Source organism: Macrobrachium rosenbergii, chromosome 9, assembly GCF_040412425.1.
Source record: "Macrobrachium rosenbergii isolate ZJJX-2024 chromosome 9, ASM4041242v1, whole genome shotgun sequence".
NCBI lineage: Eukaryota > Metazoa > Arthropoda > Malacostraca > Decapoda > Palaemonidae > Macrobrachium > Macrobrachium rosenbergii.
The window spans coordinates 56,566,243-56,581,161 of record NC_089749.1 but is presented as its reverse complement, the minus strand read 5'-3'; the positions used below and the strand labels follow the sequence as shown (position 1 = coordinate 56,581,161).

Here is a 14,919-nt window from a genome sequence, read left to right as displayed (position 1 = left end):
TTTTACTTGTGCATGTGGTTGACAAGAAAGCTTTGGGGAAACTGTGGGCAATAACTGATTGCCTCATTGTCTCAGGAGATTAAGAATTGATTTCATTATTTTTGAGGTTATGAGACATCTGTCTATAGTTAACAATGGTTGAGTATTTGTCCAGGGATATGTTGACTACCTTCAGCTGATTTAAAAAAACTATCATACAGGGAGCTGCATCATAATGATTTTGGTAAATGTGGATTAGAATTTAAATCTGCTTTTGTGTGTGCTGAGCCTCTTTAAACTTACTCATAATGTCTCTGCTAAGATGTATTTGGATTCAAGGTCAGAAACTGCTGGGATCTGAAGAGGAAACTCTTAATCCCAACATAAGGCTTGTAGTTACTATGTGTCAGTCAGTCACTTTAAGACTGAGCACGAAATAATCTGTTTTATCACATGTTTAACCTTTTCCACAGAACCTGTAGGGAAGCAAACAAGTAAGCAGGGTCAGACAGCATGGAGGTAAATCGTGGAAACGATTTTGTGGGTTTATCCACTGAAATTTGAAGCCATTTAACAACAGGATGACAAAGCTCATCTGTCCTTGCACTGACCTGATTGGATGTGTAACCCTACTGTGGCAAGGGCTCATAGTCTGGTTATTTCTGCTCTCCACCAAAGAACTATTCTAGAGACGCGATGAAAACTCCAGGTAATAACAAATATTCGGGGCAGTGTAGCCTACAAGTCTTAGTTGATAAAGACAAGTACTATGACAGGGCAAAACTTAGCTTCCTTTTCTAGTCGTACAACGAAAAAAGAAGGGCAAGATACTGCGAATGTCAATGCAGGACCTTTTCACTGGAAACTTTATTCTTTGCATCGAAGTCGTAAGTAAAGAACAAGACAGCCATAATTTGCTATGAGAGATGAGGAATATGGGGAAGACTTGAAGTTAAGGCATTGGGTGTTTGAGTAAAAATAATGTGAAATTGCATTTAGTAATGTGCTCTTGTTATCATAGTGGAGATTGATATTTGGTGGGCTGAGTTAGGTAAACTTATCTCTGCCTTAACTGGCATTACCTTACCTAGCTGTACAAGAAAATCACTAAGCACTCCTTTTGACCCAGTGCATTACCTTAGGATAGGCCTAGTGCTTGGGGGTCCATCCCAAAAAGCTATAGAGTGCTGTTATAGCTGAAAGCACACTCGATTACTAAAGCAAAGCTATGAAAGGCTTTTCACGTGATGCCCCCAATAGGGGATAGTGCCATCAATGCATCTCATGCAGTGCACTGTAAGCATTACTTTAGGTTCTTTAGTGTCTCTTTGGCCCCTACCTGTAACCCCTTTCATTCCTTCTATTTACTTCCATTCATATTCTCTTTCTTCCATCTTAATTTTAACCCTCCCCTAACAATTGTTTCATAGTGCAACTGCGAGGTTTTCCTTCTTTAAGATATTTATACTAACATTTTTCCTTTCAGAGCTGATTGACCTCATATGTCCTAGTGCTTGGCCTTTGGCCTAAGCTTTCTATTCCAATTCACGTGAGGTCAAGTTTTCAAAAGGAGCACAGGAACATGACGTAACCCCTCATCAACAAAGAAACAGTACCATCTAATACAGGCCAGTGCTGTTCTAGGGACTCTGCTCTGCTTGCCAGCCTCGATCAAGGTTGGGGGGTAATGAGCACTAAAACAATGACAGATCCATTTTGTGTACTGGGTTATGGGGAACGGAAGGGATGCAGAGTAAGGAGACAGAGGTAGGCCTGTGAAGTCCTATCCTTCCTACAATGCCATGTCCTGACCTAACCAGACCCTACCTTCCTGACCTGGCAGGGGACGGGGCTTTGCCCCCTCCTTGACCCCCCCCCAAAGGCGCACAATATTCTTGTCTCCTTACTCTGCATACTACCCTAGGGAATTATTAATATCTTTGTAGGGGTAAGAAGCAGCTCATGTGGTGAAAGTTTTCCACACACAGGGTTCATCCGTGATTCAGCAGTTAAAGTGTTTATGTACCACTAACTGCTGTATTATTTTTCGTCCGCAGCCAACCCTCCATTTGGAGATATAGCTAATACACACACACACACACACACACACACACACACACACACACACACACACACACACACATATATATATATATATATATATATATATATATATATATATATATATATATATATATATATATATTTACACATACATATATGTATATATACTATTATATAAATATATTGTTTTTTTTTCTTTCTCTCTGTTCGACCTTTAGATCTTTGTACATCATTCCCATTGTCTTCTGGATCTCTTTAGCTTGCTGTCCAACCACTCCAACCCCTCTTTTCACCATTTAAAGCGCTGTATTGAATTGCTGAAAGTGCCCACCCAGTGCTTGGCTTGACAGCCTAAATTTCATAATTCAGTCAAATCAATCAATCCTCTTGAGCAGAATTCTGAGTTTCCTTTGTGGGACAAAACAAAGAAGAAGAAGCAGAAGAAAGGATCTGAACTCAATACAAACAAAAGCAATTTGACAACAATGTTCATCGATCTGTTTACGGGATCTGTTCTTACTACACGAATCAAGTATTTGATAATTAGATCTTAATATATATTGTAACAAATGACACTCAAGAAAACCGTATTATTAATCATATGATAGAATTATATTTGAAGTGGATAACAAATCGAGCTGCATAATAGATGTAAGAGAAATATAAAAAATAACAAAGTTAATAAAAAAAAGGGTAAGTAAAGTCTCAAGACATGAATGAACGGAGGAAAGCGTCTCGTTCATAATAAAATAAAGAGACATGCGAATAAATCAACAAATGAATGAATAAAAGGGTAAGTAAAAGTTACAAGGAAATTAACAAGCATAAAGGAGCGTTTCAGAATGTATCGCATACAAGGTAACTAAAACATTTGGATTCCAGCGGACATGGAATAGAGGCTAGACATAGACCTATAGGTTAGATAACACCGACTAGAATTCTTGCACTTGCTATATGATGACTGCCCTTATAGGATGATTCAGACACCTATAGGCCTATATATAAAACACCAACGGTAATCTGCATTAATAATTTAAATCTTCGCTGCCAGGGAGGAAATGTAGGGTTTGAAATCGAGCAGGCCACGACCAGGGAGGACGAAATGACTCAGCGTATACGGGACGGTTCCTTGGGTAACAATAGGGGTACTGATGAATAAACACATTCCGTGTATATATGCTGGTTAACCGGCTTACAACGTTCATTCACCATGAGTTCCCAGAGTGTTTATCGTCCTCTCATCCCACGATTTCTCGTCATTCTAGTTATTACGGTGAACAGCTTCTTACGAACGAGTTTTAAGGAAAATATTCCTCTGTTTGGGGTGATCCAGGAGCGAGTGAATCAAGTTGATAACATTTTTAAAGTGTATTTTTGTAAACCCCTTATCTCCCGCCTTCTTCTTCGTTTTAACGTGCTTTTATACCCATTTTTATATGGGGTAAGCACGGTGCCTTCTTTGAAGGACTTTGATTTGGCGGTGGGGTAGGAATATCTTGCCTGCTATTCAGGAAGTTCGTTTATGGATGAGTATATTACAGATTTAAATCTACATTACTATCATTAACGTTAATCAAAGTACCAGTGCTATAAAATATGATAATTTCCCAACCAGATGATCAAGTAGGCCTATTTAACCTATCCACGTGAAGCAGTTTCGTTATAGGCAAGGTCTAGATCTTGGTTTTAGGAACATACCAATTTGCAGAAATACATCACAAATACTTTTGTGTCATATTAATTATATCACGTAGTTCTAAAAGTTTATTTTAGCTGTCATGTGAATCATTCTTTTTCTCATAACCTTTAGAAAAAAAAAAGAAATGTCTTGGCTATAGTCAACGGTGTTCGTCCAATTTTAACCTTCGTCAACTTGAAGCTAGAAAAGTTTTGTCAACATTGTTTGTGTTACTGTGGAGAGTTCCATAATGATTTTGTGTAAAAGCAAATCCTCCTCCTTTTTATATGATTTTGTGTAAAAGCAAATCCTCCTCCTTTTTATATAGAATCGTTTACTCGTGTAGAGCCAAATCTAAATTTCAAATAATCCAGAACTACAACTGACACAAAAATAAATCTGCGAACCCTATTTTCTCGGCAGTGCTGAAGGCCTACTCTCGAGGAGGAGAAACTTCCTATAGATGGGTAAAGGTTTTCATAAAAAAAGCAAACTTGAGCACAAGATATTATTTGTTTTGTCGTTCTTTTAGTTCTTTATAATTTTGACAATGAGTCTTCAAGCAATGGGGAAGGAAAGGGAGATAGAGGACATAATAAATGTGCAAGCGTTTAATAATACTTTTTCAACAGGGAGCGGCCGAGTTGCTGGTAGAGAATAGAGGTAGGAGTGAAATTCTTCCCCATCATAATATTGTGTCTGTGTACTGTCTTAATTCTTTTGACATCGTATACTGGATTATTATGATAAATAGAATTCCATAATCATCAACCAATTAGTTGCTGTTATTTCTCTTCACTCATGAAATTCATGTTATCTTCCACACGTCTCAGATGAGAGCTCTCCGAAGTGTGTTTATCCAGTGAGGAAAATTCCCGTTTCAGGGAAAACCTCCCTGACGCTGATGTCCCCTAATTTTCCGGCATCTTATGAATTCAACACAAGATGCGGTTGGTCTCTAAGGGTTAGTGCTAACATGTTTTCTTTTAGTTGGTCTCTCTATTCATTCGTTAAGTTGGTCCGTCTGTCTTGATATTAGAAAAGACTGTAACATTCTGCTCTTAGATCAAAAGGTTCGCAGACGACGAGTATGAATAATTTAGCAACAATGCAGGAGAACATGAACAGTGAAATGCAATTTCTTAACACGGTTTCATTGCACATATAACCCTCCTGCCCCAAAATTAGTAGTGCAGGATGAGTAAAATGCAGCAATGAATCTGTGACATGATGTATAACTGTTGTATTTTATCTCCTTCTCCTTTAGCCAGTGAGCAAAAGCGTGAGTCTAAGAATGAACTGCGACACATTCCACGTGCAAGGGATCAACGATGTTGGAAAATGCCCTGATTTTCTGGAAATCATGGAAACGAGGTAAGACTAAGACTAGCACTAGTTCAACTACTGGACAATCTATACTAGTACTAGTCCAAGTTGCCTGGAGACGCTTATGACAGTCCATGAGGATATAAACGAAAAGTTTTTTTTATCAGCTCTCCCTTGCCGAGTCCAAGGGCAAGTATCACCTTTAAGAGGTATCCTAGCCCAGCTACCATGCTGAAAGTTCCTTCTGGACAAATTTTAAATGACTTGGGAGCTGGGGAAGCTGAGACGGGTGTTGAATTTTTTGAAACTGACGTGACTGCATGACGTCAGAGGGACTTGAAGCGAATGTGCTGGCAGGCGGCAAACCGATAACGGAACTCCAAGACAAGTTTGCTGAATAACAAACAAAAAGAAAGTTTTTTTTTTTGAGAGAGAGAATTTTGGATGAATTATAAGCATTTTATCGCATATGCAAGAGATCTCAAGCCCTTAGCCGTTAAAAAAAAAAAGTAAAGTAGATTTATCTTTCGATGATCTCGGTATAATGTTGTACAGTATGAGCCCCGGTCCATGAAACTTTAACTACTGCCCGGTGGTGGCCTATCCTATATCCTTGCCAGAAGCATGCTTATGACTAACTTTAACCTTAAATAAAATACAAACTACTGAGACTAGAGGGCTGCAATTTGGTTTGTTTGATGAGTGGAGGGTGGATGATCAACATACCAATTAGCATCCCTCTAGCCTCGGTAGTTTTCAAGATCTGAGGGTGGATAGGAAAGTGCGGGCAGAAAAAAGGGCAGACAGAAAAAAGTGCGGACGGGCAGACAAAGCCGGCACAAAAGTTTTCTTTTACAGAAAACTAAAAAGATATTTGATTTTAATTGTGAATTTATTGCAAAAATTCTCCCCACCCCCACTATTTCAGTTCGGTAATTGTCATGCATGCAAAATGAACCTTCCATCAACATTTGCTTTTCGATTATCATTAAGATAAGATAGACAGAACATCTTAGAATTTTAAGAAAGAAAATTTTTCCAGGTTTCAAGGAATGACTAATGTAGGCCTATGTCGCTTTATACTGAGTGCCTCTTCCTCGTTATATTTCCAGAAAGGATTTTAAAAGTTCAGAGACCAACCATCAGAAATCTGAAGGCCTATTTCAGTACTCGGTCAAAATACAGTATTCGTTTCATTCGAAAATTTGCTTAATCACGGAGAGATAGAGAACGACATTTTTTTTAATAAATGCAAATAATTTTCAACCATTCTTCAGGAAGCTGTGTTATCTGATTCAAATAATCGTGAACGCCAGTAGCGTTTCTCCAGACCAGAACAAAACAAAATCCCGGTTTTTGATGCCTTTGAAGTAAGAGAAGGCAGGTAACCCATGTAGTCCTAACCTAGAGCTATATACCTGTACCCTCACGTAACGCAGTGTTTTCCCATTTATAGCGAAAGTGGATATAATTATCACCCTGTAATCAGGCGGTGTGTAATGACTCATAACGGTTCAGCAGTATATGCGGGTGACCCACTTCCGTGCTTTTGTTATCGATAACATACTACCCGTATGATATTTACCCGTGGCTGGTTCGTCGATGTGAACGATCTAATGAAATCTGTAATATGACTGAATGTGGAAACATTCCAGACATCTTGAGAGGCAATACTTACCATTTCTAGACTCAGTTCGTAGATTCTAAATGTGAAAACGTTTGATCTTACATTACTATCTGTTGGCCAGTTTGATAAGCATTTATCGTAAAGTTTTGCGTACCCAGCATTTTATCTTTTTAGGAAATTATGCCGTGCTGAACTGAGTTATAGTCATTTATTCATTCTGAATGTTTTTCTTCTTAGTTGTTTTTTTGAATTTCATTCGCACCCCACTCTCAGCAAACCTATTCTGAAGTCACTCCACTGTAATATAAGTTGCTTCCACGAAAAATTATCTTTGAAAGCGAAATATTAAATAATAATCCTCTCATGCTTCCAGGTACTGTGGGTCGGATCCTCCGCGTAACATCACGGCCACGAATCTGAAACGACTGAAGGTCCTGTTTAAGAGCAATGGGCGCGATAACTACGAAGGCTTCAAGTGTACGGTCGAAGGAATGAACAGCAATACCGAAGGATGTTGTAAGATTATTAGTTTTTTGTGGCATTACTATTGGGTATGGCGGTATATCGTTTAGAATCTGCTAGTCTAAACACTTTTCAAAAAGAAGGTACAAGGTTGTGATAAATATTAGGCACATAACTGCTCAAGAAAGTTCCCAGCTGGGCAGACGTGTTATGGTGTGGTGAATTGCCCTTTTGTGCTCTTTTACATATATATATATATATATATATATATATATATATATATATATATATATATATATATATATATATATATATATATATATATATATATATATATATATATATATATGGGAGACTTCCTTCTTTTTGTACAAGTTCGTAAAGTTTATAGATATAAAAAAATGAATGAAATGGTGGTACATCTGGTACTGGGCAAGGTGACTAAATGACACCCCAACAGAATGCGGATGCACTGAAAACTACACATTTGGGACACTTCATCTAAAAGTTAAAACATCCTTGGATGCTGTTGTCAATTAAAGATGGCAGGAGTAGATCTGTGGATATGAGAAGCCTTAGGGGGCAGTATAAAGTGATGGCATATTTTTCATTTGTCAAAAGCAATCATCGTTGAGTCGAATGTACCCCAGCGAGGGAAGCAGATTGGAGAGCGCAGTAAGAAAGCAGCTAAATAAATATATATCTGTTTTGCAGCGTTCAACCTGATCAACCTTTCTAACCAGGGAGCCGTTCCAGAGACAAATACCTCTTCCTCCCCACCCTCCTCCCCTACTACTACTACTACTACTACTCCTACTTCTCACTGATCAACCTTTCTAACTAGTACAGTACTACTCACTGGTCAACCTGTCTAATCAGGGAGCCGTTCCACAGACAAATAACTCTTCTTCCCTCAACCTCCCCTTCTTACTACGACCACTCACTGATCAACCTTTCTAATTAGGGAGCCGTTCGAGAGACATATCCGTCCTCCTCTGCCTCCTTCTACTACTACTAGTACTACTCACTGACCAACCTGTCTAATCAGGGAGCCGTTCCAAAGACAAAGAACGAGTGCGGGAGCCGTTTTAAAGCCAAATCCCTACTAATACCACTATTACCCCTTTCGAGACCTCTGACAAGCCAAACGCACGTAGCAATTTCATTTAGAGTTTATTGGAGTGAATAACTGCAATGACAATAGCATATAATATCAATAATATAGAGGGTTAGTACAATGAAGATCGCTGAGTTGGCAAAGCAATAAATATGATCGTAAATTGTTTCGCTCATTCTTCTAATCCCGCTTATTCTTCAACTTGATAACGGTGAGTACACATTTGATTATCGACAGTTATTGGCATTTTATCGAAGAGAGAGAGAGAGAGAGAGAGAGAGAGAGAGAGAGAGAGAGAGAGAGAGAGAGAAAAAAGGCTTCATGGATAAATTGCCATATGCTTCCCACAAAATAATGTCTTCATTTAAAAATGGTTTCTTCTACCAAAACAAACTTTTAAGGAGAACTAAATGGCTACACTTCTCCCCCAGCTTGTGGGGCGGGAGGAGGACTGCCCGAGTCGCCACCACAAAAGACGGGATCCCCGACAAACAACAACAACAACAACAGCTTCCCCTGGGTGGCGGCTATTGTCAAAGCCGACACTGACGTCCCCCTCTGCAGCGCCTCCGTCATTTACGAAGACTGGCTCCTCACGTCAGCGTCGTGCGTTGAGAGGTATATGGTACAGAAGGGTTATTAATATCTCTCTCTCTCTCTCTCTCTCTCTCTCTCTCTCTCTCTCTCTCTCTCTCTCTCTCTCTCTCTCTCTCTCCCCCTTATTTCCAGTCAGCATTAATGATTGAAGAAGGATGCCTTACAGAATAATGAATATATATATATATATATATATATATATATATATATATATATATATATATATATATATATATAAATTTGCATCCATATATATATTTCTCAGGGATAAATTACACAGTATCTTGTAATACACACTCTCTCTCTCTCTCTCTCTCTCTCTCTCTCTCTCTCTCTCTCTCTCTCTCTCTCTCTCAGTCACAAACATACAAACACACTATTATATATATATATATACATACATATATATATATATATATATATATATATATATATATATATATATATATATATATATATATATATATATTTTCATGAAACAGTTTTACTGAAGACTGAAACTGTTTTTATTATAAACTGATTTGTCAAGTTTAAATATATATATATATATTTATAATAAAAACAGTTTCAGTCTATATAAACTTGTAAAACTGTTTCAGTCTTCAAAAACTTCTTCATGAAATTTACACACACACACACACACACACACACACACACACACATATATATATATATATATATATATATATATATATATATATATATATATATATATATATGTATGTATGTATGTATACATATAATATATGTATGTATGTATGTATACATATAATAGTGTGTTTGTATGTTTTGACCGAGAGAGAGAGAGAGAGAGAGAGAGAGAGAGAGAGAGAGAGAGAGAGAGAGAGAGAGAGAGAAAGTAAATATTACAAGATACTGCGAGCAATTTATCTTGAGAAAGTATATAGATGCAAATGTGTCACTTGTTGAAGCTTCATTTTGTTGCGGCGTCATTCTATTTCTTTTCTTTTATTGCAAAATGTGAAACTGACTGATAACAGAAGATGAAATTTGGTAGAAAAAGCAGACAATCAGGCACTTTACACTTCTGTCTCAACGAGGCGCTTGATAGAAAAAGCAGACAATCAGGCACTTTACACTTCTGCCTCAACGAAGTGCTTGATAGAAAAAGCAGACAATAAGGCACTGAATATTTAAAAAATAAAATATTAATGCACTTCGTTGAGACAGAAGACAAAAGTGCACTGAATGTTTAAAAATTATTAATCACAATTTTTTGAGGCAGAAGTGTACAGTGCCTGATTGATCTGCTTTTCCTATGAAGCGCTTTGTTGAGGCAGAAGTGTAAAGTGCCTGATTGGTCTGCTTTTTCTATCAAGCAATTTGCTGAGGCAGAAGTGTAAAGTGCCTGATTGATCTGCTTTTTCTATCAAGCACTTCGTCGAGACAGAAGTGTAAAGTGCCTGATTGTCTTCTGCTCTTTCTATCAAGCACTTCGTCGAGACAGAAGTGTAAAGTGCCTGATTGTCTTCTGCTTTTCTATCAAGCAATTTGTTGAGGCAGAGTGTAAAGTGCCTGACTGGTCTACTTTTTCTATCAAGTGATTCTTTTAACCCTCAGGATCAAGTACAACAAGTACAATTACGCAGTGTTCGTGGGAGCCCAGAATGTGACTTCTGAGACTCGGTCTAGGAACTTACACCAGATCAAGAGAGTCTTGATTCACCATGATTATAATTCTGGTAAAGTTTGCCGAATGCTTTTGGTGTTATTTAAAACTCTCCCCAAATATAAAGACTGAATATCCTTTATTTAAAGCTCTCCCTACCAGAATTTAAAAAGACTTAACATTCGCTAATAAAACATTTGAAAAAAGCCTTAACATGTCAAACCAACCTAGGCTCATCGGAATAGTTGCTTTGTATTTCATTCCCTCTTATTTTTTTTTCTTTGGTGTTACTTGATCTTATCTGTATGCGTACAATGACACGATCAAAATCCTTGTTGCCAAAATGAGGTACTTTTCTTTGTAATTTTTTCAATTTACTGTCTTAAAAAAGCACAAAAAAACAATTTTCGTTATTATTATTATTATTATTATTATTATTATTATTATTATTATTATTATTATTATTATTATTATTAAAAGGTTCACAATATCGTGATGAACTATTGTGTAACTAAAATTAACAATTATATAAATAAATTGTATTAATCAATTTACTTATATAATTGTGGATTTTTTGTTACATAATAATAATAATAATAATAATAATAATAATAATAATAATAATTATTATTATTATTATTATTATTATTATTATTATTATTATTATTATTATATTATTATTTTGGCGAATATAAAGTTTCTATATAGCAGTTCTATTCTCCGTAAAAGTGACGGGTAATGAAAACTGGCGTGATAAATCCGTAGACTTCCCAGCAGCTCCTTTGGTAGTTTTTTCTGTCGTCTTTACCAGTAGATGGAATCTGGATGTTTTCATTACCCTACATTATTATTATTATTATTATTATTATTATTATTATTATTATTATTATTATTATTATTATTATTATTATTATTATTATTCATCAACCTTCCTTTTACACGAAGCTAAAGATAGAACAACCCTCTCCGAGAGTGACATCGGTCTAGTGCAACTCACGGAACCAGTGGACTTCCGCACGCAGAATATTAGGCCTATCTGCCTTCCTGGGGACCCCAGTTTTGAACTGACCGGACGCAGAGCAATGTTCACTGGGTGGGGAACCGGTAAGTAACCGCCAACACTTATGAAATCATTCACTTGAAGAGATATGGTCAGCCCTTTTCAGTGATAAAAATGTTATTATCCTTTTCAGTGATTGACTGTTAACTGAAGTGTGCGCAGGATGGAGGAATATAACTACAAGTGGAATATAACTAAAAGTTCTTTGGATTTCAGACTACGGGGCTGCAGAGGCCGCAGTGGACAGTCAGGAAAGTCTGTTGCTGTCGCAGATAAGTTGTAGATACTCGTTCCAGGACACCGCCACAAGAATCAGCAATTCTTGGCTTTGCTCTTCTCTGCGGGATCAGCCTAACGCATGCTTTAGTGAGGTATGGGTTCGTGTTTCAGCTGAGAGAGAGAGAGAGAGAGTTTTGATAATGGCATGGTCTATATCCTTAGGGTATGTTTAGTACCAAAGTGTTATCAGCAGGCAGCCAAGCCCACCAAGTGAGACCATCGCCTAGCTTGACACTGCATAATATTCCGTCCAAAATATTATGCAGTCAAAGGAGCGGGCTGAGTTTTGGAGGATGAGATGGGTCTAGGTTCTTTTGTTCACGACAAAACTGAAACCGAATTTTATTTCTTTATTACAGCTTTCAACAGGTTACGCTAAATCCCAAAGAATCATGTTTCTAGTCCCTTTTTTCTCTAGGATAGGGAGAACAATTTCGAAAAATCTTTAAATCTGACACGCGTGTCCACACACACATATCTATTTATATATGTATATATATATATATATATATATATATATATATATATATATATATATATATATATATATACATATATACACATATATATATATATACACATATATATATGTGTATATATATATATATATATATATATATATATATATATATATATATATATATACATATATATATATATATATGTGTGTATGTGTGTGTGTATCTATATTTATACCTAGTTATTCACCCCCATTGGTATTAAGCTCGCTTTTTTCTTTTTTCAATACCAATTTCAGGTCTTAATGCAAGACTCGTACTATTCCCTCAAGTACTGGAATTGCTCGTTTTACAACCATAGAGTTAACACATTGTACAAGAAGCTAAAATTCTAATGGAGTTTTCTTATTTTCTTGCTTATGTCCTGTTTTATACCAGTAAGCTTCGACGGTAGAAAACAAAATAATTCTGTTAGCATAATTTTTTAAAATCTGATTTGCCTGACTTCCAGTCATAAGTTTTTCACTTAATGTTATACTTTAGGGAGCTTGTGTGCTTCTGTTATATGCTGCTGCCTCTCTCCTCCTCCTCTTCCTCCTCCTCCTCCTCCTCCTCCTCTTAATATTATAATGGCCAGGAGGTTCAGATTTTAGTCGGTAAATTACCAAAATACTGAAGATGTTACTGAACAGCAGTTGAATTCAACATAGTCCACTTTTAAGAAGTGCAATTTTTGGAGCTTAAAAGTCCCTAAGCCCTCTTTTAACACATGGAGTTAATATTGGTAATTTCAGAAGCAAGGCCGTTTCTAAAGAACGGCCTAAGTAATGAATGACGAGTCGATTGGTGTGGCTAACTATTTATCCAACTAGAATTATACACTCCAAGCTTTTCTTGTTAGGCCTATAATGAATTTGGGTAAACCCCAATCTGCCACGCCCGTCTAATCACAGCAGTAACTGTACACGAGTTATTCTGAAGAAGACTGTATTGGTTTCAAATAGACATCAGGTGTTAAGCCTTCAGAACTGTATCCACAGGCGTTGCCGGTGAGTTCGGTCTAAAATCACTGATCTAATCTCAAATATTCAGGGAGACTTGGGCGGTCCTCTGTTGGTTAGATCGGACAGTGGTCGATATGTACAAGTGGGCGTAGCACTGCACAGTTCTGGGTGTACCAACGCGACCACAACATTGTTGCCTCTGATCTACACGAGTGTCAACAGTAAGTACTTGTAAATTATACTCCTAAGCTCTCACTCTCAGTAAGTAGCCACTATCTCATGGAACTTTGAAATAATGCTGACTGTTCGTTTGTGGCTTGGAAAACTTAGTTACTGATCATTTTTCTCTTCTCTTTTCAGAATACACGAGATGGATCAAGAAATCAGTGGAATTATCTGATACTTGTGCTTGATTCTTATGTCTGTCAATGACATAACAAAATCTTTAGCTCAGAACAATAAAATAAAAATTAGCAAAAAAAAAAAAAAAAAGCTCGCCACAGCCTCCCCGTGTTCTTTGGTCTCTTAGATTCAAATGCATTCTCTTTTTGTAATTCCCTTCATATAATAAATGCAGTGAAAATGGAAAATTTGAGTTACCCAGATATATGGAAAAGAATTTGTCTATAAAACCAATATCCTTTTCTATGGGATTTCAACAGGATGGAATACCAGTGCCAGCGAATAGTAATCCATATTAATTCTACAACTGTTGATAAGCATACTTCGTCTATTAGGCTATTCATATTTAAAGCGAAAAGCAGAAAAAAAACTATAGACCGAACTGTTAGGCTGTCAGCATACAAGCATGTTCACTACAGTATGCAAGAGGTACTGTGCTTTCAGTAGTGGCAAAATCGATTGTCATTTCTTGTTCCACGTCCCGGAACCTGCAATATTTAAAGTTAGAGGTCCTCACATTGGAGTTAGCGGAAAGAATGGTGTGAGGCCCTTAAAACCTATGTTGCCGCAATAGAATTACCTAGGAAAGACATTAACTTGGCTACACAGGAGAAAAATGTAAAAGCCCACTTAATAAATTCTTTCAGAATTTGACAGGGGTATTCGAAGAGAGCTTTGACACCGTAAAGTAAGTAAGGCCTCTACTACCAATAAAACCTGACAGTTTTAGCCCTTGAACCGCTGGTTGAAAAGGATCTAAAAGCCAAAAGGTTTTTATAGAAAAAAATATTCTGTGTGCACTACTTATTAGTACCAATGCTAGATATTCTGCTGTAGAATTTACTTTTTGAAAATAAGGTACTCCTGCACAAGACCTTTAGTTAACATATTTTTGCCATGGCATTAGGCTTAACCTGTGCTGAACTCGCACAATCAAGTTACTGAGTGATGCAACTCAAGCCAGTATTGGTGCACGACTAACGACAGTGAACAACCAATAGTAGGCGCTTTTAGATAATGACATGAGGCTTAAAGCTACTCGCAAAGTGAAATTGATGCAGAGATAAAGTTAAACTTCCAGCCTATTCTGTAGGAAAGATTCCATCCAGGTTATGGATCATAACTCCCCTTCTTGCAATATTAGGCCCTAAAACTGGTTTCCTACGTAATTTGCAGCAAGTCTCGGAGCAAAGGCACTGATCTAAGTAGAAGAACGTGAGTAGTATCTTTTAACCG

General features: G+C 37.0%; 1 protein-coding gene across 1 annotated transcript; it reads left to right on the top strand.

The window, feature by feature from the left end:
* The first annotated feature begins 2,605 nt into the window (after window positions 1-2,605).
* On the top strand, window positions 2,606-13,998 carry LOC136842121 (clotting factor G beta subunit-like). The gene is made up of 11 exons (XM_067109490.1): window positions 2,606-3,316; window positions 4,354-4,384; window positions 4,555-4,685; window positions 4,989-5,095; window positions 7,048-7,190; window positions 8,685-8,871; window positions 10,432-10,553; window positions 11,426-11,584; window positions 11,757-11,911; window positions 13,370-13,502; window positions 13,642-13,998. The coding sequence occupies exons 1-11, from the start codon at window positions 3,254-3,256 to the stop codon at window positions 13,692-13,694; spliced, it is 1,284 nt and encodes a 427-aa protein (XP_066965591.1). The 5' UTR covers window positions 2,606-3,253; the 3' UTR covers window positions 13,695-13,998.
* The last annotated feature ends 921 nt before the right edge of the window (window positions 13,999-14,919 follow it).